Source organism: Acomys russatus, chromosome 12, assembly GCF_903995435.1.
Source record: "Acomys russatus chromosome 12, mAcoRus1.1, whole genome shotgun sequence".
Lineage (NCBI taxonomy): Eukaryota > Metazoa > Chordata > Mammalia > Rodentia > Muridae > Acomys > Acomys russatus.
In genome coordinates, this window is record NC_067148.1 from 59,295,956 (window position 1) to 59,323,064 (window position 27,109).

At 50.1% G+C, this 27,109-nt stretch overlaps 1 protein-coding gene across 1 annotated transcript in view; it reads right to left on the minus strand.

The window, feature by feature from the left end:
* Positions 1-27,109, minus strand: part of Emilin2 (elastin microfibril interfacer 2) — a 44,111-nt gene that overhangs the window by 677 nt on the left and 16,325 nt on the right. The window contains exons 3-7 of the mRNA XM_051154497.1: positions 20,396-20,571; positions 15,611-17,515; positions 2,881-3,249; positions 2,528-2,560; positions 1,911-2,039 (exon numbers count right to left, since the gene is read on the minus strand). Coding sequence (XP_051010454.1) covers positions 1,911-2,039; positions 2,528-2,560; positions 2,881-3,249; positions 15,611-17,515; positions 20,396-20,571 — 2,612 coding nt within the window. The remainder of the gene's footprint in view (positions 1-1,910; positions 2,040-2,527; positions 2,561-2,880; positions 3,250-15,610; positions 17,516-20,395; positions 20,572-27,109) is intronic.

The window sequence follows — 27,109 nt, forward strand, 5'->3', positions numbered from 1 at the left end:
CCAATGCCCTAGAGAGGTCAGGATGGTCAGAAGGCAGACTGTGCCACCTGCCCCATCTGTTTTTCCAGGGCCTGGTGCATTCTACCGCTGTACATGAGCAGTCACACTGTGGCCTTGTGCTGCAGACTTATTTCATAGCCCCAGCCTGGGCTTGCAACATCCAAAAAGTACCCTAGGACTCTCCAGCTAAGACATCAAGCTAGGAAACAACCCAGACGTGGTGGGACAGGCAGCCAGTTTGACCAACTTCCCAGTTCTGCCATGTGCTTGGTGTGTGCGCCCTGCATACAGGGGACAGGACCCAGCCCTGCTATGTTGAAAGCCACCTTCCTAAGTTCCAAATGTCTCTTGGGGTGTTTCTCATTGAGTATACCCAAAAGATAGTCAGTTCCTGAGACAGCTGATAAAAACAAGGCTGACAGTGAGCTATCCACGCTAACCCCCCTCATCTAGAAGACTGGGCTCTTGGGTGTAGGTGGTAGTCACTTGGGGCCAGAAGCCATGCTACCCTCTAACAGCAGTACCCATGTGAGCTGGGAGGCAAAGAGTGGGTAGAGATGGACCATTCACAGCCTCCGTCGCAGGAGGGGGAAGGTATCAGGCCTTTACACCTAACCATAAACCAGATGGTGCCATGAAACTAGAAACTAAAAATCTACCTGTCTAAGCGTCTGGCCTTGAAGTCTGCCTGGGTCCACCCTGCCCTCCGGTATGCTTGCTATTTAAATAGTACCCTGTTTATAGTTCCTGTATTTCTTCAAGAGGTCCCTGTTCTGGGCCAAGCTTTCGTTTGCCTGTCTGATAGGGACAAGCTTAGCTCAAGATGCCTTGGAACTTCCTTGATAGTACCAAACTGCTCATGAGACTAGTTCTAGGAATGAGAAAATAGTGACTGTTGGCTTGTGAAGATCACCGACCTCTGTGAGTAGACAAGTGGTCCCCTGAGGGGAACCGTCACCTCATTCTCAACCAAAATCAACCCCCAGCACTGGCACCAAACCTCTAAGCATAGATTTGGAGCAAAGTTTGGCAGTCTGTCTGGGATACCTGAATTCTTTCTGTAAGGTCTGCCAGGGACTTTGATGGAACTGCCATATCAGAACCAGTGTGACTCAGCCAGACAGTAAGCAGGCAGAATTGTAGAAGAGTAGCTAAAAATTACCAGGAAGGTCCTCAAGACCCTCCCCCTCCTTGTGGAGGCCATGTTCATAGCCACGTGGAGAACAGTAGCTGCTAACAGCAAGGAGAGCGGCAAGGCTGGAGCTCCACCTGCTTCCGAGGGTTGCCCGGCGGTCCAGACAGGACTGCCCTGAGTGGCCAGTGATGGGCCTAGGAGGAATTGGATGCTTCTGAGTGGTAGGACAGACCATGCCGTACTATCAGGTGATGGCCAAGGGACAGGTATGAGACAGTACAAGCTGGAGAAGGGGAAGATTGCTGTCCTGTCACAGCTCGTAGCAGCTCTCCAGGCTTCCCTGGAACAGACACTCCTCCAGGGTCCACTGTTTAAGTTGCCTTTGTGCGAGGCCCCGCACTCCAGGCTCAGTCCCTTTTGGAGAGAACCATCCCCTCACTTTTCGGGGGGTGCTTATCATAAACACAAGATTGTGAAGGGAGTCTTAGCCTCTGAGGATTCATGGGTAAAGCATGCTTGATGACAACCAGGGGCATGGCTGGAAGAGAGGTGGCTGCGGAGTGCCAGCTCATGGCCATCAAAAATAAGCCCCGTTTTAACAACCACTAAAGTTAGAGCAGCAGTGTGTGGTGCCGCCTGTGCTAACCCTCCTGCATGTGAAGCCCAAGAGCTGGCGGCTTGGTGACAAGCCACTGCCAGCTTATGTCCTCCCCAGCCTCTGAGGGCCAGCGTAGCACACGAGCTGGACAAGGCCGAGTTCCATGTGGGTACTCACCAGTGTTGGGGTTGTATATGTCCCCGTCATTCACCAGCACCTTGTTAAAGAGGACGACGCCCCCGTCACTGGGAAAAGGCTTCTGGGTAAGACCAGCTGAAAAGGACACCGGGGCAGGAGGTGGCACCCCTAAGGCAGAAAGAGGCAGAGCGTGGGCGTGGGCTGGCCTGTCTCCTGGGAGGCTAGGAACACTGGGGAAGCCACGCCTCCTGCCTAAGGTCCAGAGGCTCTTTGTCAGACCAATGCTTTGTACAGGGGGGACTGGACACGCACGCTGCATGCGAAAGCTTCAAAGGGGTGATCTAGAGTGTGCTCATGAGTGAAGCTGAGCATGAGGAGGATGAAAGGCGAGATGGGCTGCTGCTGGGTGCGGAAAGAGATCATCGCGGGAGCCGCCTGCGCATCAGGACCACACAGGGCACAGCCACCCCGTGCTCCCCTCTCAGCCTCCCTAGCGGCTCAGTCCATAGCGGCCAGGACCACGGGGCTGCTGGGTGTGGAAGGGCTGGGCTCCAGGCGTTGGACCCTGCCAGCAGCCCCAGGGGAGGAGGCAGATGAAGTGAACAGGAAAGCCCACCAAGGAGAACAGCTGTGAGCAAGGCTCTGAGGAGACGTACCTGGGGTGGCTACAGGAGGCGACCTGGGGTAGCCTGGAAACGAGAGTGGACGTCAAATCCTGAACAGGTATTTTCAGTACTCTTTCTCCCTTCTGCGGTAGCTGTCGGTCCCTGGCTCGGTTCTGTCAGGGTCACTGCTCTCATTCATCACCAGGCATATTGCTCTGATAGCCACATGAACTCTTAACGCCCTTTGGAAGCTACCTTTCTGACCTTTGTCCCCTAAAGGTGGAACTCAGGACCCACATGCCCATGTGTGCATGCACACCCACACGCACATGTACACGTACCAGCAGGCACAGGCTAGGGTGGCCTTGGCCTGCCATCCCGTGCCTTCTGCAGGACTGACCTACCTGGGGCGCCTGCATAACCTTCCGAGCTGGGAACGGGCCCCTGCCCCGTCTGTCCATCCACTCCCTGGGGCAGGCCCCTTCCGGACATGCCCACTCTGCCCGGAGGCCCAGCCTCCCCAGTCTCCATGCTGACCCCACTGGAGCCAGGCAGGAAAGGGAGGCCTGGGCGGCCAGGCCAGGCAGGCAGAGGCGGTGGCTGGAGGGGCCTCTGGGGCAGCACTGGCCGCTGGCCTATCTGTGGTGGTCTGGCAGGGTCTTCTGGCAGTGGGGTCAGTTGGGGTGGCTCAGTGGAGGCCCTCCTCTGAGGTCTGCTGGACTCTAGTGGAGCCTTCCCAGATGGTGCCTGGGTTGCTTCTGAGGGCAGCTCTGCTATCGGTGAGAAAGAAAAAAAACAGGGTTAAAATGTCTCTAGGCTTCCAGTGTAAGTCTTCCATGACCTTTGATCAGTGACCTCAATCGATAACCTACAAAAGGCTGTGCCTGTGTAGCTGAGGCCGTGTCCCCAACAGGATGTAAAGAGTACCAGAGCTGCTGGGTGTGGTGGCGCTTGCCTTTGATCCCAGCACTCGGGAGGCAAAGGCAAGCAGTTCGCTGTGAGTTCGAGGCCAGCCTGGTCTACATAGCATGTCTAGGACAGCCAAGGCCTCGGAGGGAAACCCTGTCTCAAAAAACATACAAGAGTACCAGAGCTTGGAACAGCTTGCCTGGTATCTTCTGAAGGAACTACAGTCAAGCTGCTGCAGATCACCTAGGGAAAGCTGGGAGGACAGCGGGGCTCCTTGTGTAGATGGTGACACCCCCAAAACAGCATGATTCTGGCTTCAGCACCCCATGTCCTTTCAATGCATGCTCACGTCATAGATGAGTCACATTACCACAGGATCTAATGCCACTGCAGGCTCTGAGGCAAGCTAGCCTCAAGGTCAGGCTGGTGGCCTCGCTGCTGGCGTGTGAAGGGCTGCTGTGAAGACACCTTGGCCACCCCTACAGTTGGCACTGACGCTAAGTGAGCAGCACCCCCGCTTGCCCACACTTCCAGATCACCAGTGGGGCACTTTGCAAGAGCGGAGGAACCTCCTGCTGCGTGCGTCTTTGCCTGTCTGAGGTGGCCACCACAATGACGCAGCCAAGAACTGCCACTCCCTTCCTTCCTCTTGAGTACATTCCTGGAACCAGCATTCCAGCAAGCCTTCGCTGTGTACTCACAATACATCTGAAAACCTGCCGTAGGCTGATGCCTGGTGTGCCAGGGCTTTAAAATGAGGCACCATCAGCCACTGTATTTTGGCCCACTGTAGAGTTGCTTTCAAGTTCTATAAAATATGTACTGTAGATCAAATATATGCTCCCCTTCCAACCAAGAACAGGTGGCTAGAATACCCCCCAAAATTAATTCTCTGTTCTTTGTGACCAGTTTTCAAGGGAGAACAAGCTCTGCAGAAAACAGTTGTGGTAATCACTGTTTCAGCTCTCTTGGGTAGTCCGATCACAGGTGCGGGCAGTAAGCCGGCGTGATGGTTTGACTGTCCTGCCATTCCTCGGGAGCCTGAGGCAGGAGATCACAAGTTCTGCACCAACCTCCACTATTGAAACCTCCCAGAAAAAAACTAAAAAACTGTCACAAGCATTTTTTTCTTAAAAGCTACAGGGGCATGTGTCCCACGGAAACAAGGAGGAAACCATGAAAAAGCACTGAGGGTCTTAAACAGGACGAAGGTTGAAGGTTGTCCTAGGATAAAAGTGAGGAAGGGAGACATAGATGGAAAGCCTGGACCAGGAAGCAGCAGTTCCAGAAGAAAATCTGGGTATATTTTATAATAAGAGAAATGATGTGCTGAGGGACTGTTGGAAGCACACAGCCCGTTTCCTCACATACATACTCTATTTTCACTTTTCCTACACGTGATGTTCACGGATGGTGTGTTCTGTAGGCGTGAAGGACACTAGGCCAGAGGTTGATGTCATTGAACTGTCCTTAGTGGCCCCTCGCTATTCACTGAGGCCGGTTCTCAGTCAGACTTACGGCTCAGTCTCACTGGCTAGCTGGCCCCGGGGAGCGGGAGATGCCCTGTCTTGAGGCTGAGCCTGTAAGCCACTCCTCCACACCTACCTGCACCTACATGAGTTCTGGGACTTCTCCCCAACCCCTTATAAATATGGACTTTTTTTTTTTTTTCCCTGAAAGGGCATGAGCCAATCGAGCACGTGTGTGTGTGTGTGTGTGTGTGTGTGTGTGTGTGTGTGTGTACGTACACATCACTGACATACATGCAGGTAAACCAACCATTCACACACAAGAACTTTTTTTTAAAGGAAGGTGGAAAGTGACAAAGATGTTTGGACTTGACCTCTAACCTCCACACATATGTATAAATCATATACATATAAAAACTGTACAGCAACGGAGAAGGGGAAGAGGGAATAGAAGATGTCGTGAAATATTTTCGACAATTCACATACACTAATTAAAAAGCCACTAATTAAAAAGCCACTATTTTCTACTGCCCATAAAACTAAACTGCATCTCCTCTGCTCTCCGGTTCCTGCCTCCATAACTAGTGCCAAGCTCTCACCCAAGCTCCATAAGTTGGTGCCTTTGCTGCACCCACGCCTGCAGTCTAGTCCAAGCACCAGCTCCGCTGTGAAACCTTCCGGGATCTACCCAGTAGGGCTTGGGCAATCTTGTTTCAGAAGCAATTTGGGCCCCTTTTGATTTTTGTCTTCTATCCCACAGCTGGGTGGACATGCACACCTTCACTGGTCCTCACGACTTGGCTTAGGGCCTAGTACGTGACACCAAGACAGAGGCTCTAAAAGTTTGATGTTGCTACCGTCCAGCCAGGTCACTGGGAACCCTAATTCTGCCCTCCAAATCACTGCCAGTCTGGGGTTCTACTTGGACAGTTTTGGTACACAGGACCATGGCGACTCTCTTCAATTCAATTCCTTCAACACCAGGCTGATCTTAAAGAATGTAAAATCTTGTTTGAGTAAAGAATTTCCAAGGGGAAAAAGGCAGAGCTCCAGGGATGAGCAAAGCTGCATGCTGGGAGACTGCCAGCCAGCTCAAAGCCAGACAACAGTGAAAAGGCTGGGTCTGATTCAGCTTGGGGCCCACCCAGTGTCACATGTTTCCACAGATAATTATTACCAAGTCCTAACGAAGGCCAGGCAGCACTCTGTTCAATCCAGACAGAGCGAGCTCCCCTGAGTGCACACACATCTCAGTCAGAAAGTGAGGTCTTCCTGCACCTGGGGAATGAGTGCATAGCTGCCAACAGGCAGCACCAGGAGGGGAGAGGAAGAGGAAGGTCCACTCCCTGGGTGGCCCTGCCCTGCCCTCCAAAGCTCCGATTAAGTTTCATGGGGCAGCTCATGCCTATAATCTCTGCACTTGGGAAACTGAGACAGGAGGATTACTATGAATTTGAGGCCAATATGGGCCATATAGTGAGCTCCACACCAGCCAGGGTTACAGAGCAGGACTATCTCGAAATAAGGGAGGGCTAATTGAAAGGCAGGGTTGCCTCTACTAAGACAAGGCTTCTGAGGAGGCTGGAGTGCTACGATGGGTGTCTTCAGCTGAGCTGACACCATCTATCCACGGGAGTCTAGGTTTCTGTCTGCTGCCTCGGTACCCTGGGGGTGAAGGGGCTGAGCTGGTGGCAAGAGTCATAGGAGGCGTCGGTTAAGTGCCTGGCTGCTGGGGAATGTCTAGTCACAGAAAGACTACAAGAAGGGAACCCGCCCTGTTACAGTTAGGGTTTGCCTCCCAGGGTCCCAGGTCTCGCTGTGGGGAGCCAGCAAACCCTCCTTAGTTCCCAGCTCAAGACTCTGCAGCGTCCCCTCCTGTCATCCCAGCAGAATTAGACACCTGTCAGCACACGTCATGGATGTCAAGACTGGCGGTAATGTCTGCTGTCCCTGTATCTAGCATTTGCTCAGGAACTGAAATTTTAAACAGGACTGAATGGAGGAGATGATGGCCTTCAGTAGTCTTACAGACGCCTGCTGTGCAAGTCTGAGGACCTGAGTTCAGATCTCAGCACCCGCTCTTGCAGAAAGCGAGGTTCAGAGGCACACACACACAGAGGCAGAGACAGCTGGGTCCCTGGAGCTGTTGGCAAGTTGAGGAATTGAGTTCCAGGCTTGGTGAGAGACACTGCCTCAAAAGGGAGAAAGGCTGGAGAGATGCCTTGGTGAAAAGTGTAGGGAGCCCTTGAAGAGACCCAAATCAGTTTCCAGCACCTATGTTAGGTGGCACACAAGCACCTGCAACCGCAGCGCCAGAAGCCTGACGCTTCTAGTGTCTGGGGGCATCTGCGCTCATGTGCACATACCAACTGACATATGATTCTTAAAGATAAATCAGGCGTGGTGGCACGCGCCTTTAATCCCAGCACTCAGGAGGCAGAGGCAGGCCGGTCTACAACAGTCTAGGACAACTAGGGCTGTTACACAGAGAAACTCTGTCTCAAAAAACCTAAAATTAAATAAATAAATAAATAAAAATTAACAATTAAAAAAGTGGAAAGTGACTGAGGAAAACACAAAGCTTGACCTCTGACCTGCATGTGCATGCTGTGGTGTGCACTCTCCCCTCCCTCCCCATCATTTTAATAATTAAAATTTAAATATAAAATGTAAAGTAAGTCCATCAAACTGTGACTCTACAAAAATGCTAAGTGATAAACATGCAATGCTCCCACAAGCAACAGGGCCCGAGGCCTGGGGAAAGCCTCTACCATTACAGCCAGGAGCAAGAGAAGGGTTGGTACTCAGAAACATGGACTCCTGAATTCCAGAGTTACCCCAGTTACTGTCCCTCCTTGCCCGAAGGTGGAGAGGTGACAGCAAGACAGGCCTGGCCATGAGGTGGCAGCTGGTGAGCAAGTGAAAGGCCCCTCAGATCTCACAGGCTACTATCACACGATCTCAACTGTTCTCTTGATAGCATGGGAGGAAGAAAGCCCACTCTGAGCGTGCCACTCTCTTGGGTTTCCTGTTTGTGTTAGATGAAAAGAAATATCCCAAGTTACATCACAGAGGACGGACACTGAAGGGACTCTCAGTGACAGACACCCTGTGGCCACGCCAGTAGAAGAGAAGTCAGACATGAAGACAGTGAAATCCACGGACTAGAACTGAAGGGCAAAACGTGTTCGAGGATCTAATTTCTGCTTGGTCCAAACCAGTGAAAACAGGAATCCCGGAACAGCTGTTTCATGCATGTTACTCTCTGCAGCAACATCAGAATTAAAGCCCTTTGCACTACTCAATCCCACAGCAGCAAGGAGCGGGTGAGGAGGGGAGGGCGGGGCCAGCCTCCCTTGAAGTTTATAAAAGATCAGTTCATGGTTAATCCTAACATTTATATGAAGGAGCTATGAAGGGAGACACATCAGTGACTGACATTGGCTGTGGGTGTGGCTCCATGGCACAGGCTTGCTGGGCACACGCAAGGCTTCAGGTTCTACCCCTGTACAACAAAGAGGCTAAAAATAGTAAAAATCTGGAACACCACAGAGCCCATAAGGGGCCTCACTCACGTGGCTGACCTTGTGTTTAGTGCTGTGGTGTTAAAGTTGGGAGTTTATCTGCCTCACCCGACTCTGGTCGCCCCTTTCCTTGTGTGCCTCTGCTTGCCCAGCCACTGTGAGGTGACTTTTTCTTCCACTTCTAGGACCAATCGGGAAGTGGCTTTTTATTTTGACAAACAGTTCCCAGGGCTCACTTAGCCCCTGCTGAATGGATCCCCAGGTCACCCATGTCTTAGAAACTTACACAGAGCCCACACATGTGCCCATGTGGCAGCTGTTCTAGAATACCTCTGCTCAAATGTGAAATTTGGTTAACATTATTACTGTTTAAATTGTGTATGTGTGTGTGTGTCTACACGTGGTTGTGTTTGTGTGCACGTGTGTGCATATGAGTAGAGGGGTCCCTGAAAAAGCCAGAGGTGTAGGAACCCCCTTAGAGCCGAAGTCAAAGCAGGCTATAAGATCCCTGCCCCCCCACCCCCATGTAGGTTCTGGGAACTGAACTCCATCCTCTGTAAGAGCCAAGCATGCTCTTGATTGCTGAGCCATCGCTCCAGACCCAAAATTCAAAATTTGATGAATAAAAGCTGCTACCTACAGCAACTAGGGTGTAAATAAAAACCAGATGCCCCAGGGAAGAGCTGCCTATGCGTTTTGACTGCCTGGCATGCGTAGTCATCTCATTTATGCAAGTTCACAGAATTCTGATAGTCCATTGCTGTACCTTGGACCTAAGCTGCCCCCAAACTCAGTAGGTTTCAAGCTCATGGCTGAAGCCTTTCAGGACACTCCTGGCAGGCCACCAGCCGCAGCCAGACTTTATGGCTCAGCACTTCACCAGTCTGTGCATTTCCACTGCTACAGCTTACCGGCTTACCGTAGGGAACTTGATAGAAATAGGATTCTTAAGTCTGTGGTATAACAGAATTCCAGAGGAGGGATTCCCTGGGGACAAGAGCAGGAGCCACCAACTGAGAACCACACCCACACATCCTCACCGCAGGATGTTGAAAGGCTGTCTGTGCTTGTATCTAGGCAGAGCTGTCTCTTCCTGGAACCATGACAAAAGACGTCTCTGACCACAGCAACATCTCCGTTCCTCAACCCCAGCATCTCCCCTCCGCTGTCATGAGTTAGAGAAGTGCTAGCTCCCGTGAGACTCAGCTCAAGCTCAGGCAGGAGGCGGACCATCCTGCAGCCCAGGCTCGGGCTCTGTGTCCTCAGTGTCTCAGTATCTCAAGTGTCGTCTCCATGGCCCAGCCCTCCCTGACCAGCTAAAACAAACCCTTGCCTCCCATTCTCTGCCTGCCATGTTCCATCTTTCCTCAAGGCACCAAAGTCAGCTCTCCACTAGCACGGTGGTTCTCTGTTTCCTCCAGAGTGCCAGATTCGTGACGGCTGGGACAGGACATAGCTAAGGAGAGATCTGCTAAGTCAACTACTGAATTGGGCATGGAGGTGCTGTGACCTAGGAACTCAGGAGGTTGAGGTAGGCCGATTATCATGAGCTCAAGGCCAGACTAGGATCCAGGGAAGAGACTGACTGAATGAAGCATGAATTAATGCATGGAAACGTAAGGAGTCAGGAGAGCTGCAGTCAAGAGTAATGAACCCTGCAACCCCAGGGTTAGTGACCCCAGAATCTCAAGACAGAGTCTGGTCTAAATAATAATAGTAATTATTATTATAATTACATAGTTGTTAATCTTTCAGAAATTGTGTATCCATTTATATGTGTGTGTGTGTATTTGTATATGTATATATGTGTATATATGTACACACTTATACACATGTATATGTCCATATATGTGTATGTGTGTATATATGAACATAGTGTTTGCGTATAAACCGTACTTAAGCCCCAGGTAAGAGCACATGCCTTGATGGGCTACAGGAAAGACCCCAACTGAGGCCAGCTGGGTAGCTCAGCCCACTCCATGGAGCCTTCCAAGAGCATGACCTGTGAGCAGGGGCATCCCTGGCGTGCAGCTGAGAGGAGAGCATCCCTGGCATGCAGCCGAGAGGAGAGCATCCCTGACATGCAGCCGAGAGGAGAGCTCCCTGACATGCAGCCGAGAGGAGAGCATCCCTGACATGCAGCCGAGAGGAGAGCATCCCTGACATGCAGCCGAGAGGAGAGCATCCCTGACATGCAGCCGAGAGGAGAGCATCCCTGACATGCAGCCAAGAGGAGAGCATCCCTGGCATGCAGCCGGCCTATACTTTAAGCCTGGTCCTCACCCCCTCCCCTGGGCTGCCTTTTCACCACTGCAACTCTATGCCCTCCAACACAACAACCAAGTTAACCATTCACAGGCTGGTTGCTAGGATAGAATAAATACGGCAGAAGTGACTCGGAGCTAGACTCTGGTTAGAGGACTTCAGCTTTGCTTTCCCTCTGTAAGCTGGCTACCATGTTGTAAGTTAGACCATGGACACACAGGGAGAGGGCAGCGTGGAGGATTGCCAAGACTCCAGGCCTGTGGCCCACATGGACCCAAAGCTTCCTGCTGAGCACAGAACACAGCCAAGTGGGGTAAGTGACTCAGGCTGACATTACACAGAGAGCCTAGCCCTGTGCAAGCTCCTGACCAGGACCACCAACCACCGAGATGAAGGTAGGAGATTACAGAGCAAGAAATAACACCCTCTCACACCAAACTCTTCCCCCAGATGCCTCCTCTTCCTGCATTTTGATTTCCACCCACTTCTCAGTTACCTGTACACATTCTTCTAGAAGTTTCTCTCATCCTCTCACCTCACTACTTACTCTGACATCTTCTCAACTAGATTCAGTAGTCAATTGCCTATGGTTGGGGCTCAGCCCTACGGCTTCTTCCTTTGAGAAGCCCTCGGGCTGAGGCCAGGGGACAGCCAATTCCTGTGACCTCTTTGTCTGGCTCCCTGACAGGCTTTATTTTATTCATATTTGCCACACGCTAAGCCACCACCTCGTGCAAGGGGCGCACTGAGAGGTCGTGAGTTGAGAGCAGATCTCTGCACAGCCCACACCCCACTGTACTTTAACACCCCCTCCTTCACTGAGTACAGACTGCACTCTCTCCGTAGACCTGAGGATGCTTTGTGGGGAAGGATGGCACCTGTGATCTCTGCGCCCCTCACAGAGCCTCACACACAGTCAGTGCTCAGCGGATCTTCTGTTGTCTTGGTTGGTTGAGGTGTGACTTCACTCCAAGGTTTCAGGTCCCCTGAGCCTAGGGGCTCTGGAGGTCAGGGGACACTTATTTTTGGCTCCTCTCAGTTACAAGCTCCCAAGCCCACCCAGTCTGCATTCACAGCAAGACCCCAATCTGAAGGGCGGTGCAAGGAAACCACATCGTCTCCAGAGCTACCCTTCTCTAGATCCACATAAAGAGCCTTAGAATGGACTCAGATTCCCACGTTGTCCGGCACTGCCAATTAACTGGAAATATCTGGCTGCATCTGTTACTGTAATGCAGAGTCCAGACAACATCTCGACCACAAGAGACTATTGCCCTGTGAACGCGGGACTCGTGACTTTAACTCTACATTCCAGAGATACAGGGGCTTGAGAGAGCTGAGGTGGGGGCTGCGTGCTGCAGACAACTAAGCCAGCTCACAGCCCTGCTTGGCCCTGGTGACTCTTTATCTACAAATGAGCGCCATGCTCCAGGACAGAGTCCAGCGCATATCACATGGCTGCCATGAACTCTCCCCACACCTCAAGAGGTGCCAAGACCTGGCCTTGGCCCTCCAGAGCTCCTCCTCAGTGGGGGCCTAGTCAGAAATTAGCGCAGGCTCTTGGAAGCCAGGAAGGCTCAGCTGTGTAGCACAGCCCTTTGTCACTCAGAGTGAGCGAGGCCTGAGGGGAGGACAAGAGAAGAGAAAGTCAATGAAAGAGGACATTGAGAAATGGCTTTCCTGGACCACACGAGTTTTCAGGGGCCCTGGAAGTCTGCATTCCACTCTGGGAGACACACAAAGCTGAGGCTGTGTGGCAACACAGTGACTTTTGCATAGGCCCCATCCCATCTCCACCTGCCAGCTATGGAACAGCGCACATTTCCCTCTCTAAACTTTGCCATCCATGTGGGGTATCTGTGTGTGTGTGTGTGTCTGTGTGTGTGTGTGTGGTATGTGTGTGTCTGTGGTGTTTGGTGTGTGTGGGTGTGTGTCTGTGTGTGTGTGGTGTGTGTGTGTGTGGTGTGTGTGTGTGTGTGTATGTACCATGCTGGTACACAGAAGGTGTTCTGTCAGCATGTTGCTGGCTAATTTTATGTCAACTTGACACAAGCTGAAGTCATCTGGGAGGAGCAAACTCAATTAAGAAAATGCCTCTGCAGTTTACAGCAAGCCCACAGCCAATACCAACTAAAACGGAGAGATGCTCAAAGTAGTTTCACTAAAATCAGAAACAAGGCTGTCCACTCTTTCCATGCCTATTCAATGTGGTACTTGAAGTCTCAAATAGATCAATAAGATTATTGATCTTAATAGGTTTATTATAGTCTTAAATAGATCAGTAAGACTATAAGAGCAATAATCAATAAGATGGAGACCAAGGGGATATAAACTGGAAAGAAAAAAGTCAAAGTATTGCTATTCACAGATGATATGATAGTTTTCATAAGTGACCCCAAAAATTCCAGCAGAGAACTCCTACAGCTGATAAACACGTTCAGCAAAGTAGCTAGATCCAAGATTAACTCACACAAATCAGTGGCCCTCCTATATGCAAATGACAAGCAGAATGAGAAACCAGGGCAACACCACCTCTCATAATAGCCTCAAGTAATATGACATATCTTGGGGTAACTCTAACCAAGCCAGTGAAAGACTCATATGATGAAGACTTTGAAGAAAGAAACTGAAGGAGACACAGAATACACAAAGATCTCCTACACTCATGTATTAGTAGGGTTAACATAGTAAAATGGCCATCCTACCAAAAGCAAGTTACAGATTCAATGCAATCCCCATCAAAATTCCTACGCAATTCTTCACAGATCTTGAAAGGCCATAGCAAACACAAAACACCCAGAATAGTTAAAACAATCCTAAACAATAAAAGAACCACGGGAGGTACCACCCATTCCTGATCTCAAGCTATGCTACAAAGCTGCAGTACTAAAAACAGCGTGGCATTGACATAGAAACAGAGACACTGTTCAACTGAATTGAACTGAAGATCCAGACAGGAACTCACACAGCTTTAGACACCTTGTTTTTTATAAAGAGGCCAGAAATACACACTGTAAAAAAAAAAAAAAAAAAAAAGACAGCATCTTCAATAAATGGTGCTGTTTAAGCTGCATGGCTACATGTAGAAGAATGCAAATAGATGCAGCGCCATCGCCCTGGAGGACACCAGGCGAGCAAGGCCCTCTAATGACTGAGCAACGCTCATATGAACTCAGAGACTGAAGCAGCAACCACAGGGCCTGCACCAGGTCCTCTGCATTCACACTGTACCTTTCAGTTTACTATTTTGTTAGGAACCCTGAATGTGTGAGTGGGTGGGTCTCTTGGTTCCCGTGCCTTCTCTTGGGGCTCTTATTTTTCTGTTGGTGTGCCTTGTCCAACTTCAATATGACGGTTTTTGCTTTATCATATTGTATTTTATTTTGTTGTTACCTCTTAGATGCCTGTTTTTTAAGTGAGTGGATCCGGGTGGGAGGGGGGACTGAAAGGAATACAGGGAGGGGAAACTGCATTTAGATTATATGCTGTGAGAAAAATAATCTGCTTAATAGCAAGGGAAGTGATGCCTCCATTAAGATCGAGTTGTGGGCAGACCTGTAACCACTTTTTAAATTAGTTATGGGGGGCAGCCCAGGCCATTGTAGGTGGAGCCATCCCTGGGCTGGTGGTCCTGGGTTCTTAAGAAAGCAAGTCATGAGGAGCAAACCAGTGAGCAGCACCCCTCCATGGCCTCTGCATCTGCTCCTGCCTCCAGATTCTTGCCCTGCTGGAGCTACCGTCCTGACCTCCTTCGATGATGAGCAGTGATATGAAGTGTGAGGCAAACCCTCCCTCCTTGAGTTGCTCCGGTCACAGCCATAGTCACCCTGACTAAGTCACAGACTCTCTCTTGTCCCCAATTAGAAAGGGCCGACCTCTTCCTGGGGCTGTGGAAAAATGAAGATCAGACGAGGGCACCTTTATCCTTCAAGACTTACAGTAAAACTAACACTCATGGAGTATGTTCCTCATAACTCTCAAGAGACTCTCGCTGCCTACGAGCCTCAACACTTGATGTGTGTCTGTGTTGCAGTAAGCACGGCTCCTAGCACTATGGCTGAGCTTCCTAGGTCACCTGCCCCCCAACTGCTTCCGGCCACTGTCCTGTCTGTATCTAGGTACATAATATGGTGTCACCCTATGTGTGCCATGGCTGAACTGAACTTTGGGGGATTGAAATGATGGTGACAAAGATGATAACAGCCCAAAATGTGATGCTGGGATAGAAGGAAGTGGGTTAGCATGAGGGAATTCTCCCAGCACAGGCTAGGGCAACACACACTGCCCCAAGCCCCTAGGCCAGAACTCGGCCCCTTACCCATCCTCAGTATGTAGCACAGATCACCAGCTCTTTGCCGTCTGTCTGTGCTGAATTAGATTTTCCTTTTGCTATGTGTTGCAAACTTTTATAAGGCACAGGTCATGTGCTCGAATGCTGTCATGAAATTATATTATCTTAGAAGTTCCTGGTGTGTGTGTGTGCATGTGCATGTGTCTGCATATGTGTGTGCATGTGTGCATGCAAGTGTGAGCAGTGCATGCATATGGGTGCATGTGAGTGTGTGTGTGAGTGTGTGTGTGTGTGTGTGTGTGTGTGTGTGTGTGTGTGTGTGCATTTTGTTTTGAGACAGGGTCTCATGTAATCTATGTTGGCCTTGAACTTCTGATCTTCCTGCCTTCTCCTCCCAAGTTCTAAGATTATAACCCTGAGCTGCCACATGTCCCTCGGCCTGGTGCTGGAACTGACCTCAAACTTCATGCCACAGGCAAGCACCTCTACCAGCTAAGCTACATCCCAGCCTGGTCTATATCCCCACCGTTGGCTTACTGCTCCTGATTCATGAACTGTCACTGATCTATGAATCATATTCAGGGAAGCACTAATGTAGCTTCCAAAACCATCCAAACTGCAGCTCAACCACATGCTGCAAACACATACGACAGAATGAGGACGACAATCCACTTACTTGCTGACGGCTGAAATTTGACCAGATCTTGCAAGTCTGTAGAAATCTGGAAAACATGGCTGTAGAACTGCTGTACGGAGTTCTTGAGGCCAGAGATGTCTCTGGAATGTGACCTGAGCGTCCCGTTCATCTGGCGGACGCAGTTCCACAAGCTGCCCACGTGCTTGCCCAGCCCCTCCTTGATCCTCTGCAGCGCCCCCGAGATGGCATCCAGCCTGCTGCAGGTCTGCTCCAGTTGGGCCACCCTGCCCTCGACCGCAGACACCCCACTCTGGACCCCATGAGCACTCTCCTTGCACGTGTCCAGCTCAGCCAGCACTTGGTTCTGCAGCCTCTGCCAGCGCTCCTCCAGCTGGCTGCAGCATGGAGCCGCATCCCCCACTGTCCTCTCCTGCTCCCCTGTCTTAGTAAATCCACTTGCCTCGGCACTGTCACCTGCTCTGCTGTCACTTACTCCATTCTGCAAACAAGCGCCCTTGCATTCTGAGTGATTTAGTTGAGAACGAAGGGTGCTGAGGTCCTCTCGGAGTTCCTGGATGCCGCGGCCTGCTTCTTGGAACTGCCTGTGCATGGTATCGTTGAGGGACTCCAGAAGGCTGAGGCTGACATGGGTGAGGTCCTCACCACTAGGCAGTGCGCCATCAATTCCATGAGGCAAGCTCTGCAGGCAGATGTCCTCGACCACTTGTACTTTGTCTCTCAGGTGGCTCAACTCCATCAGGACCTGTTCGTTCCCTGCCCCTGGCTGCCGTGGCAAGGCTGGGCCCGCAGGTGTCAGCTCTACGTCGGAGCTGTTGTCCACGTGCAGGACAACCCCCAGACGGTCTTCCAGGGAGTGGATTTTCTGATCGAGAAGCTTCCTCAAGTCATCCGCCTCACCACGGATGGCCCCCCGAAGGGTCTCCTCGATGTAAAAGCAGTGCTCTTCCGCGTTCTTCTCCGTCACGTTGATCCTCGCGTCCAGCTCGCTCCATCTCGCGTCGAAGTCTGCATCTGGCTCTGGAACGGAGAGGCGGTCAAACTCGTTGTCCAGCCGCCCGTTCAGCATCCTGGTGGCCTCAGCGACTCTCTCAATTTTTTGGTCCAGTGCCTTGATCTGTTGGCCAAAATCACCACCACCGTTCCGTTGACCGTTGCAGCAACTTGGTTGGGCTGACGGGTCCAGCAGCTGGGCTCGAAGGTCGGCGATGTCTTTTTTCAAGCTCGCCTCTTTTTCCCCAATCAGCTCTATCACCCCCAGGTAGCTGCCCCCGTAGTCGTCGCACTGCTGCTGGAGGCCCACCAGCTTGTACTCACACGTGTTCTTCAGGTCGGCCAGCTTCAGGTCCATGCCTTCCATGAGCTCCTCCCGCAGGGCGTCTATCTTGCTATCCACGTAGGCCTGGTGCAGCTCGTTGGTCGTCATGGTGACCGTGGGGCCCTGGGCAGCCTCCTGCAGCTGCCTGAGCTGCCCTTCGTAGCCCTTCACCTTCCCATCCAGCTCCTCCAGCTTGTCACTCTTGGTCTTCAGTGTGTCTCTGACTTCGGCCAACTCAGACTTGATGTCCTTCATGCCGCCGGATTCCTTGCTGCTGAGGACTCCAGGAGGCTGGCTCAGCTCTGCATCTCCCACGCCGAAGGCTCCGTCAGGGGTTGGCTGCGGGCGCAGGTGGCCAAGCCAGGAGGCTGGCCCCTTGCTGCCATCTTCCTGGACGGTGTGTCTGAGGTTCTCCTTCAGTCCCGCCACGGAGGACTGGAGGTCCAGCACCATCCTGGTGAGCCGGACAACCTTCTCCTCCAGCACCTGGACTTTCGTCTGCTGAGCTTCCTGAGGACCCCGCTTTGGATCCACTACCTGACCTGCTTCTGCTGTGTCCGTTGGCGATGAAGTTTCCTTAGGCTGCGAGACTCGGCTTGGGTCAGTATCTGAAAGGAAGAAAGAGTTGGACATGAGTGATCCGTTTCTACAAGGTGCCTGCAGAAGATGCTGAAGCCTTCCATGGCAGCCCCGCCCCCTGACTGCAGGAGGTTCTGTGGGAGAGGATGGGTTGGGGTCAAGCAGACCTCTGTGCTCTTCTGGCTCTGCTATTTACAATTTGTGCTCAAGTTAAGTAACTTGCATGAGCTACACCGCCCTCCTCTATAAAGAAGATGGACGCCCCTGCCAGGGCTGTTGAGAGTGTGCACATGAAGCGAGGTAATCAGTGATCTCTCTCACACTGATGTCATCACACCCTATTATCTATGTGCCACATGAACACGCCATTCCCAAGGAACTATAGATGTCCCACCAGCTGACTGCTGGCTACAGAGTGCCACAACGCTCTTTAGAGAGATCAGACTTCTGAGCAATGACATCCCATACTTGAGGTTGTCCTCAAAATACCTCCAGAAATGTTCTTTGACTTGGCTTAGTATTCTCTTCCCTTTCTTGTTTTGTTTGTTTGTTTGTTTTGTTTTGTTTTGTTTTTGTTGTTTGAGACAGGGTCTCTCTGTGTAGCCTTGGCTGTCCTGGACTCTCTTTGTAGACCAGGCTGGCCTCAGACTCACAGCGATCCACCTGCCTCTGCCTCTGCTTCTTCCTTTTTTTGTAAGACCCCACTAATATGACAAAATAAAAGGGGAGGGGAAGGAACACCCCAGAGCATATACAATTGGAATCAAATGTTTTTAGACTAGGTAACAGCAGCATCAAAACCCACAGAAAACTGAGCAATGTCTTAATAATTCTGAGGAAAAATCATGTGCCTACACCCCTAAACGCATGCACGTGCACACACACCACACACACACACAACTACATGTATGCAAAACAAAAGTTCACCTCCTGCATCATCTTTTCATGAATGTACTGGAAGGGGCTGGGGATGCAGCTCAGTGGCAGACTGCTCATCTGTCAAGCACAGAACCCTGAGTTTTAGTTCCAGAATCTCATGAACCAGGCTTGGTGGCTCACACCTGCAAACACTGGGTGGTAGACACAGCAGGGCCAGAAGTTCAAGGCTGTTCTTAGCTACATAGCGAGCCTGGGCTGTGTGAGACCTTATCTCAAAGGAATGAAAGAAAGAAAAGACAAGACAGCAATGGGGGCTGAGTTCAAGCCAGATGAAGGAGCAGACTGAGGAAACAGATTCCAACTAAGAGAGGCAGGTTAAGACCCCAGGGTGATGGGCGGAGCTTGACAGGTTACAGGTGTGTGAGAAGATTCCTGGGGATTTCTTTAAGCAAATGCTGCCACTGTGCCTGGACATGACAGGGCGACATAAAGGTAACAGATGAGTTTGGATTGAAATAGGGATAAAAGTGTTGAAGCCCAAACAAAGGGAAAATACATACAATTCCCAACTTTAAGGAATGCATAGAGCACTGCAGGGCTCAGCTATAAAATTCTACTTAGTTACTCCATTCTACACAGCAAATATTGACCATGCATAAAAATTGTATAACTGGAAAACACTGCTGTCCAGTGGACAAAGGGAGTTACGCCTTCACTCTCCATAATGACAATAGATAAGGAGGTCAATTCCTAGACTCAGTCAGCTACTACTCAAATGAGCTGGAGGTGTGGCTGAAGGATAGAGCACCAGCCTACCACTAACAAGGCCCTGGGTTCAATCCCCAGCACAAAAAAAAAAGCAAAAAGTGTTGACAGTAACTGACCTTTGAGGCAGAAAGTGAAGAAGTTCATTGCTGTCCTCCCACTAGTCCTCATAAAACATTGATTTCTGATATTACACATATGCTTAAACTGTGATAAAGTAAAATTTGCCCCTAAAAAATTCTTTGGGATTCAACAGACCCCTAGTTCACATATCTCACAGATATGCCATCTGACACTATGTCTTGCAATGCCTGCCCAACACTTACCTTGTATGAGTTGGGAACTGTGTTCTCCTTATGTCATAATTACCCCAAATGGCTTTCAAGATAAAAAAGAGCAATAAGGGATGGAGAGACGGCTCATTCAATGGTGGTCAGCAGTCCATAGTTAAGAGCTGTATCAAATCATTGCCTTATATATGTTAAGCACATCCAATGTCTGAAAATTTACTATTTTAAAGTAAAATATATATATAATTTCCTGTGCTTTGCAAACACTAACTGATATGCACTGCTTTGGTAATAAAACTTATTTAACCATTTACTTTACAAAAATATTTTGACACATTACTAGTTTAAAAACTTAAAGCACCTCATGGGAAAATAAAAAAACCAACAACAATTTAACATCGAATTTCACAGAAAAAAGTTGGCCTGCATTTGTTTGAAATTAAAAAGAAGGGGAAATAAAATTGATACAAGGGCAAAACAGTAAGAAAAGAAGTTAGGGACAGAAGTGCATCCACGTTATCCTTAAGAGGGTCAGAGACACATGAGAATTCTGACTTTGGGCTCAGCTTTGCAAACAGCTCATCCGGACAGAAAAGGATCACGTCTATTTATTTTTATTTTACTTAATCACTGATGTATTCATTTGTGGAGACAAGATCTCACCATGTTGCCCAGGCTGGGCTCAGATTCTCAGTGTGGTCCTCCTGCCTCTGCCTGCCAGATGTGCACCACCAACTCCTGCCTGATCTGCATATGTTCAAGACTCTCAGCTCCTTGGAATTCAGCTACATGAATAAAGGAACTAATTGACAAGTGGCTCCAATGACGCAACTTACTTGCAAGGAAGTGTGCCTCACACAACTACTCCTGCCCCTTCAAATAGCGTTTCCACCGCATGAGTATTCAGTCGTCCGTCGTGGACCCTACCATTTGCAGCGCACCGGCAACAAAACAGGCCCACCAATGAGACATTACCTGTGGCTTTCTTTAGGTTGTTTCTTGGCCGAGCAGGTGGGGGCCGGGGGGTCTTCATAGGGTCTTTGGGACTTTCTTGGCAGTCTGCTCCTCTAAAACCAGGACAGCACCTCCATTCCAACTGTGTCACTATCTTGTACCTGGTGACAAATCTGGGTCTGAAGTTTACCCGGTACCTGGAGTCAGAGAGGACAGCGTCTCACCTTAGTGACCACTAGTACGAGCGTCTCCAGACCTCCCCTCCCACACTGGACCTTGTTAGCTATGATGTGCAATGTCCTGCCCAGGTTCTGCTTTAAATACTTTGTTCCTAAAATGGCGGCTCTGTTTTGTGAGGTTCTGGAGGCCTTAGGTGGGGCCTAGCTGGAGCAGGTGAGCTCCTGGAAGCATGGTACCCCTGCTGACTTCTCTTCCTGCCTAACATGTGTACAGCCACCCTCCATCACATGCTCTCCTGTTAGACAGCGAGGATCCACGCAGCCACGAATCAAAACAGGACCTTCGGCCTGTAAGTTGTTTCCACCAAGCACTTGATTTGGTCACTTGCCGCCCCCCTTGTTCTTTGTTGTTTTATTTTTGTTTGGTGGGTAGTTGTTTGATTTCAACAGGGTCTTGCTATGTAGGCAAAACTGACACCCAACCCACCATCCTGTCGAGCCAGCCCCCCGAGTGCTGAGATTACGAAGGTGCCATCAGACCTAGTGTTCCTCTCTCTTAGATCTAGGGGGCAATCTGTCCCACAACATCTATTCAATGTGGGCAGATTTCAAAACGAGTTTTCACTTCACCAGCAATTTCCCTCCTGCAACCCACAGCTCTTCGGGGGTGCTCTCTCGGTGCAAACCAGGGCTATTTTGCATTGTGTTTCAGGGAACCTCCCTGAAGTCCTACTTCCCATAAACCCCCACAGCCACCTCCCTCCCTGTGAGGCTTCGGCAGTGGCACTCACACCTCTTTATAAGGGTGGATAGAAAATTAGAAGCTGCTGCCATTTAGATGAATGTCCCATGTGACAAGGGCTTGATCATCCCTCGGTGCAATCTCTCGGAGGTGGGCCTTAGCGGGAGGACGTTAGGTTGTTGGGGGTGTGCCCTTGAAGGGGATATTGAAATCTTAGCCCTGCCCACCCCTCTTTCACAGGTCCCACCATGCTTGGCTGCTTCTTAACTCAGGCCCCAAAGCAACAGGACCAGCCAAGGACTGACGCCGTTCCTGCCTGAAAGCCCCGTTCACAGCTCATGCGTCAGGAGTGACAGTGTAGCTCAGGGGTTGAGCTCTTGCCTAACGTGGATGTGACATTTGAAATAAATAAATGAATGAATAAATTAACGAAGTGTGTGTCCCTTGACACAATAGATCTTTCCAGGTAACCGTAAAATCCTCTGGACCCACTGTTGGACCTGGGACACTCATGAGCCAGCAGCTCAGGCACACGCGTGGGCCAAAGACCCGCTCAGCTAGACCTCTGCTCACAGCCAGACAAAAGCCCAACCACACAGGCCAGCCCTCCTGTGCTCTACCCGACTCCCAGTGTCTGGCCAAGAGCCATCTTCCCTTGATCCTCCTCACTTTCTCATCGTCCACACTAGCGCTAGCAGCTGGCCTTCTCTACAAGCCAATTTCCAGAGAGAAACGGGCTTTGTATCACTTCCTCGGGGAAGCAGCTCCAAGTTAAGTTCCAGCTTTGGAGCTGTGTGCTCAACGTTATGTTCCTGGGAAAGTCACAAATTACTGCAGAGAGCAGTCTTGCACCCTCCCCAAAGGGCAAAAGCAGATTACCGGGTCCTCCACAAAGCCCCCACACACACACACACCGTGGGATTCCTGGAAAGCTCCAGCTCAGCTGACCCCCTTCCCTGGGCAGCCGTTCTCAACTCCAGCGTCAGAACCACCCAAGGAATGTGAACAAATGCGGGCGCCTCAGAGATGTTCCTTTTAAAGGGCCTGAGGTGGGTGTTGAGTGCACACATTTCGAGGTGCTCCTGAGAAAATCTTTCCAGAGACAATGAAGAGGAAGCCCAGTAAGTGAAAGGAAAAGCAAGGGCAATCATGAGGCGTGGGTGAGCTCTGAGTCTCTGGCAGCTCTTCAGTGTCGTTGGTGGGGAAGGTGAGATGGCTGCACTCGACACTGAGCCGGACGTGAGCTTCAGCTCGGAGAACCACATGGTGGTGAAGAAGCAACTCTTCTTCTGACATCCACATGTATGCACGCACACACTTGGACACACATGTGTGAATACACACATGCATGCACTCACACACTACCACATATACATTCATACATACACTCAACTATACTCACACACATGCTAACACACATACACACATTGACACATGCACACTTGCACTCACACAGACACTCACACCACATGTATACAGCGCACACACAGGCACACTCACATAAGCATGCATACCATGAAGACACACATTCACACACACGTATATGCACACAGACACACATTCATACACACACATACATACTCACTATAAACAGATACACACTTTTACACACTCACACAGATAGACATACATTTGCACGCTCAGACACATTCACATTTTCACACACAGACACATACACTCTCACACACATTCACACATAGACACACACATAATTATACATAGTCACACACACATGTAATTTTTTTCACACATATAATTTTAAACATTAAAAAATAATCACATTGGCCCTACTACTAAATTTTATCCCCTTGTCACAAGCAAGAAAACAGACCTGAGAGGTAAGATGAGTCACTCAAGTTCATTCTCAAGTGTTGCGACAGAAACTTCCGGGTCCTTCGGCACCACACACCCCCTCCCTGCATGCAGCCACAGCCAGCACTCTGGCAGTTTCCGTCAGCTCCATGCAGCATCCCACCTGGAGATGCCTCAGCCCTGAAACCTGAGGAAGTGTCTGACCTCCCCACACAGCAGGCTTTAGTCCAGCCTTGGGCTCCCTCCCAGCCCCACCACAGAGTCCCTGCACACAGAGGGACAATCACCCTGCACGCTTTGCAGACAAGCAGCGTGTCACGTTGGAGGAATGTGTAACCTCAGAAAAACTCTGCTCCTCGGAGCATTAAATGGAATGTGAAGATGTGTTTACGTATGCCAGTACATGACAGCCTGCAGGAAACCTTCCACTAAGGCTGCGTCCTTGACCAAAAGCCTGTGGTGGGCTGCCTCCTGCGCTCCCCCACTGGAGCCACCCTTCAGCCCTGAGCCAGGAGCTCATCACTGTGGGGAATGACCCTCTCTCCCAACTGTGAGGAAGGGTGTAGCTGCCGCCAGCTCACCACCACATAGCCAAGTCTCCCGAGTTCCCACCCTGCTCTGACTGCACGATCCACGCCCACCTGGCCGCAACCAGCCATTCGCACATGTCCCAAGGCTAGTGGAGGAAGAGAGAGATCACCCTACTGGCAGCAACAGCTGGAAAAGGTCAGGCAGACACAGGAAAGCTCAGAGGAATTTCTCCCTATATTAAGTGACGTTGGGCCTTGCTAGAGACTCCCCAGGTCTGCGTGGGGGGCCTCCAGGGGCACAACACAGAATCAACCAAGCCCCATAAACCCCAGTTGAGATGGGTTCCCACTGACATCATACCAAGCTAAGGGCTGCAGAGGTTGGGAGGAGCCACTACAATTGCCAGGAGCCCTAATCACACAGGGTACTGCAGAAGAAAAGAAAGAAAGAAAGAAAGAAAAAAGCCTATCACAAAGTTTTACAAACTTTCAAGGGTGTGGCTTAGTGATGTGACAGAGAGCACTTGCTGGCTTGAAGGCCCTTACAAAAGTACTCACGGCCTTTACTTAGTGTACATTTCAGAGCTCCCCACGCAGATATGAAGGGTAACAGGCTCCATTTCCTCCTTCAGGGAACCCGCCCACCTCCTTGGTTTTGTGTCCCCAAGTGCCTGGCCTGTGCTTACAATGGGAGGGGCTCGCTAGCTGCTGACTGAGACACTTAGCTGATGTCCCCAGTGTAGAGCAGCCACACCAAGGAAACAGACAGGGGACACTCAAGGCAGAAGAGTGCAAGGCTGCTGGGCTGACTCAGAGACTCCCAGTCTCTCCCAATCAGGACCATGTCAGTGCCCTGTTTGTGTGGAGAAGCCCTGCCTACATCTGAGGTCAACAACCATCCTTTCAGTTAGAGAGTCTGTAGATGCATACCACCAGCACCCCAGCCCACACGGGGTTCATGTTTGGTGCTGTGCATTTGAGAGTTGGTGCAAACGCATAGTGGCCGGCAGCCACCACCGCAGTGTCTTATTGGCAGTTTCACTACCCGAAAAGTCCCCTGACTACCTAGCCTTCCTCATCCTCCTCCCCTGAGGGCCTCTGGCCTTCGCTTTCTCCCTCATTTCCCCACAATGTCTCATAGCTGTAACCACAGGGTTCTGGACTTCTCGGTCTGGCTTTCTTTGCTATGAGGGGCATTTCTAGTTCCCCCTGGCTTCATAGATTTACATATAATAGGCAGGCAGTCTACCACTGAGCTACGCCCCAGTCTGAGAGCTTTATTTTATTTTATTTATTTATTTATTTATTTTTTATTTTTGGTTTTTTCGAGACAGGGTTTCTCTGTGTTAGCCTTGGCTGTCCTGGACTCACTTTGTAGACCAGGCTGGCCTTGAACTCACAGCGATCTGCCCGCCTCTGCCTCCCGAGTGCTGGGATTAAAGGCGTGCGCCACCATGCCCAGCTATTTTAATTTTTTTTATTATTATTTTATTTTTATCTACATTGGTGCTCTGCCTCCATATGTGTCTGTGTGAGAGTGTCAGGTCCCCTGGAACTGGAATTACAGAAGTTGTGAACTGCCACGTGAGTGCTGGTATTTGAACCTGGCTCCTTTGGAAGAGCAGCAGCCAGTGCACTTAACTGCTGAGCCATCTCACCGAAAAATGACCCAGAGCTGTGCTGTCTGAGGTGCCCACTAGCCACACAAGCTATTTAAGATTACCTTAAATAAAATTAAACATTTAATTCCAACAGCCACATTTCAAGTATGTAGCAGGACAAATGTTACCACAGAAAAATCTCACTGGACAGAGCTTTCTGTGGAGGATAAATGAGATCACATGAGAAGCTGCAGGGGCTCATCTGCTAGGCCTTGATTTCTGACCCCTTTTAAACCATCCTTTCTGAGACCAAAAGACTGTGAACAGACAGTGTGCACAACACTCCACATAGAGCTCAGACAGACAGCTTCCCCAAGAGGCCATAGGCTGCTGCTGTCAAGGGGCCATCCACATAGAACCAACAGCCAAGGCTACTGCCCTGCAGTTGACATTTACCTATATTCTATTTACTAAACCTTGGCACAGACCCAAGTCTCAGCACCCCTGTGGGGACACACTTCAGCCTGAGACTTTTTCCAGAGAGCACACTTTCTAGTAAATTCTTTCCCTTCCGTTCGCCAGCCTGCCACAACCTGCAGCCAACTTTTCTGGCTTAACTTGGTTATGTGTGGTGCTGACAGCTGGTGTGAACCTGGGAGGATGAAGGAAGGAAGCACAAAGGATGACTTGTCCCAGACCCTCCTAGGAAATAAGCATGTGTGCCGGCATGCCACTTTTCCCCTCTGACCTCAACTCAAATTCCCCATGTAGCCGAGCATGACTCAATTCTCCAGCTCCCAGCTCCCAGTGCTAGGATCTCAAAGATTCACCACCAGCACCTCGCCTGCCTGCAAACACTACCACCAGAGCCACGTCCCAGCCAGCAGTTCTTTTTTTTTTTTTCCAAAATAAAATTGCACTTTAAAAACATATGACATAAAATTCAGCATCTTAACATTTACTCGTGTATTTATTAGTCCTGCGGACTCAAACCCAGAGCATCATGTAGCCAGCAAAAGCTCCACCTCAGAGCCCGCCTAGCCCATCATAACCATTGTTCTACGATCTGAGGGTGGTGTCCACCTCCAAGCCCTGTAACCAATGGACCCTCGCCGTTACGTTACGTAGCCCTGGTGGTCACTTGCCGGGTTGTAGCTCAGTGGTAGACTGCCTGCCTACTATGTGTTCAGTGGCTCTCGGGGCCTCACACATCGGTTCTCAACACACTTATCTCTCTGACTCCCCACCCTGGCGGTTCTTTTCCCTGTTTCAGGGTGTGTCCAGGGTGTGTCCGAATTTCCTTCCCTTTTTACAAACTTGGTCTCCTTTTGACACTGACAAGACAGTAGACTGATTTTTCTAGGAGCCACTGACATGTTTTTTCTTACTTTTGTGGGTGTTTGTTTTGTTTTGTTTTTGTCTGAGAATGAATAAACGAGTGTTTTCTGTTTATTGACCCTCGGCCAAAAGCAAACACAGTCAGGCAGCGAAGGCCATAAAGTTGGAAGTGATTTCAGTGCTGAAATTTTAGAATTTCAAAACACTTCCCACTTGAATCTCGTGTTCGACTAAAAGTCAAAATGGTCCTCTTTACACCCTGGCCATCTCTAAAGATGGTCTATGTGACATAGGAGATGAACTCTCATCTGGGTCCCTCCCACGGCTCCGTTCCAAGTCAGGGTCCCCCTAACAGCTTAGAGCACAAACTCGAAATCAAAACTTTCATCTTTTTCTGCTACATTGCACGTCTTTAATTGGATCGCTGCATGGAGAACTTAACATGGAAGCAAAGAAATATAAAATATGTCGCTTGGCTCCTTAGGAAAATTCACTTGAACATTAAAAAGCCAGAATGCTTAGGCCACAATATT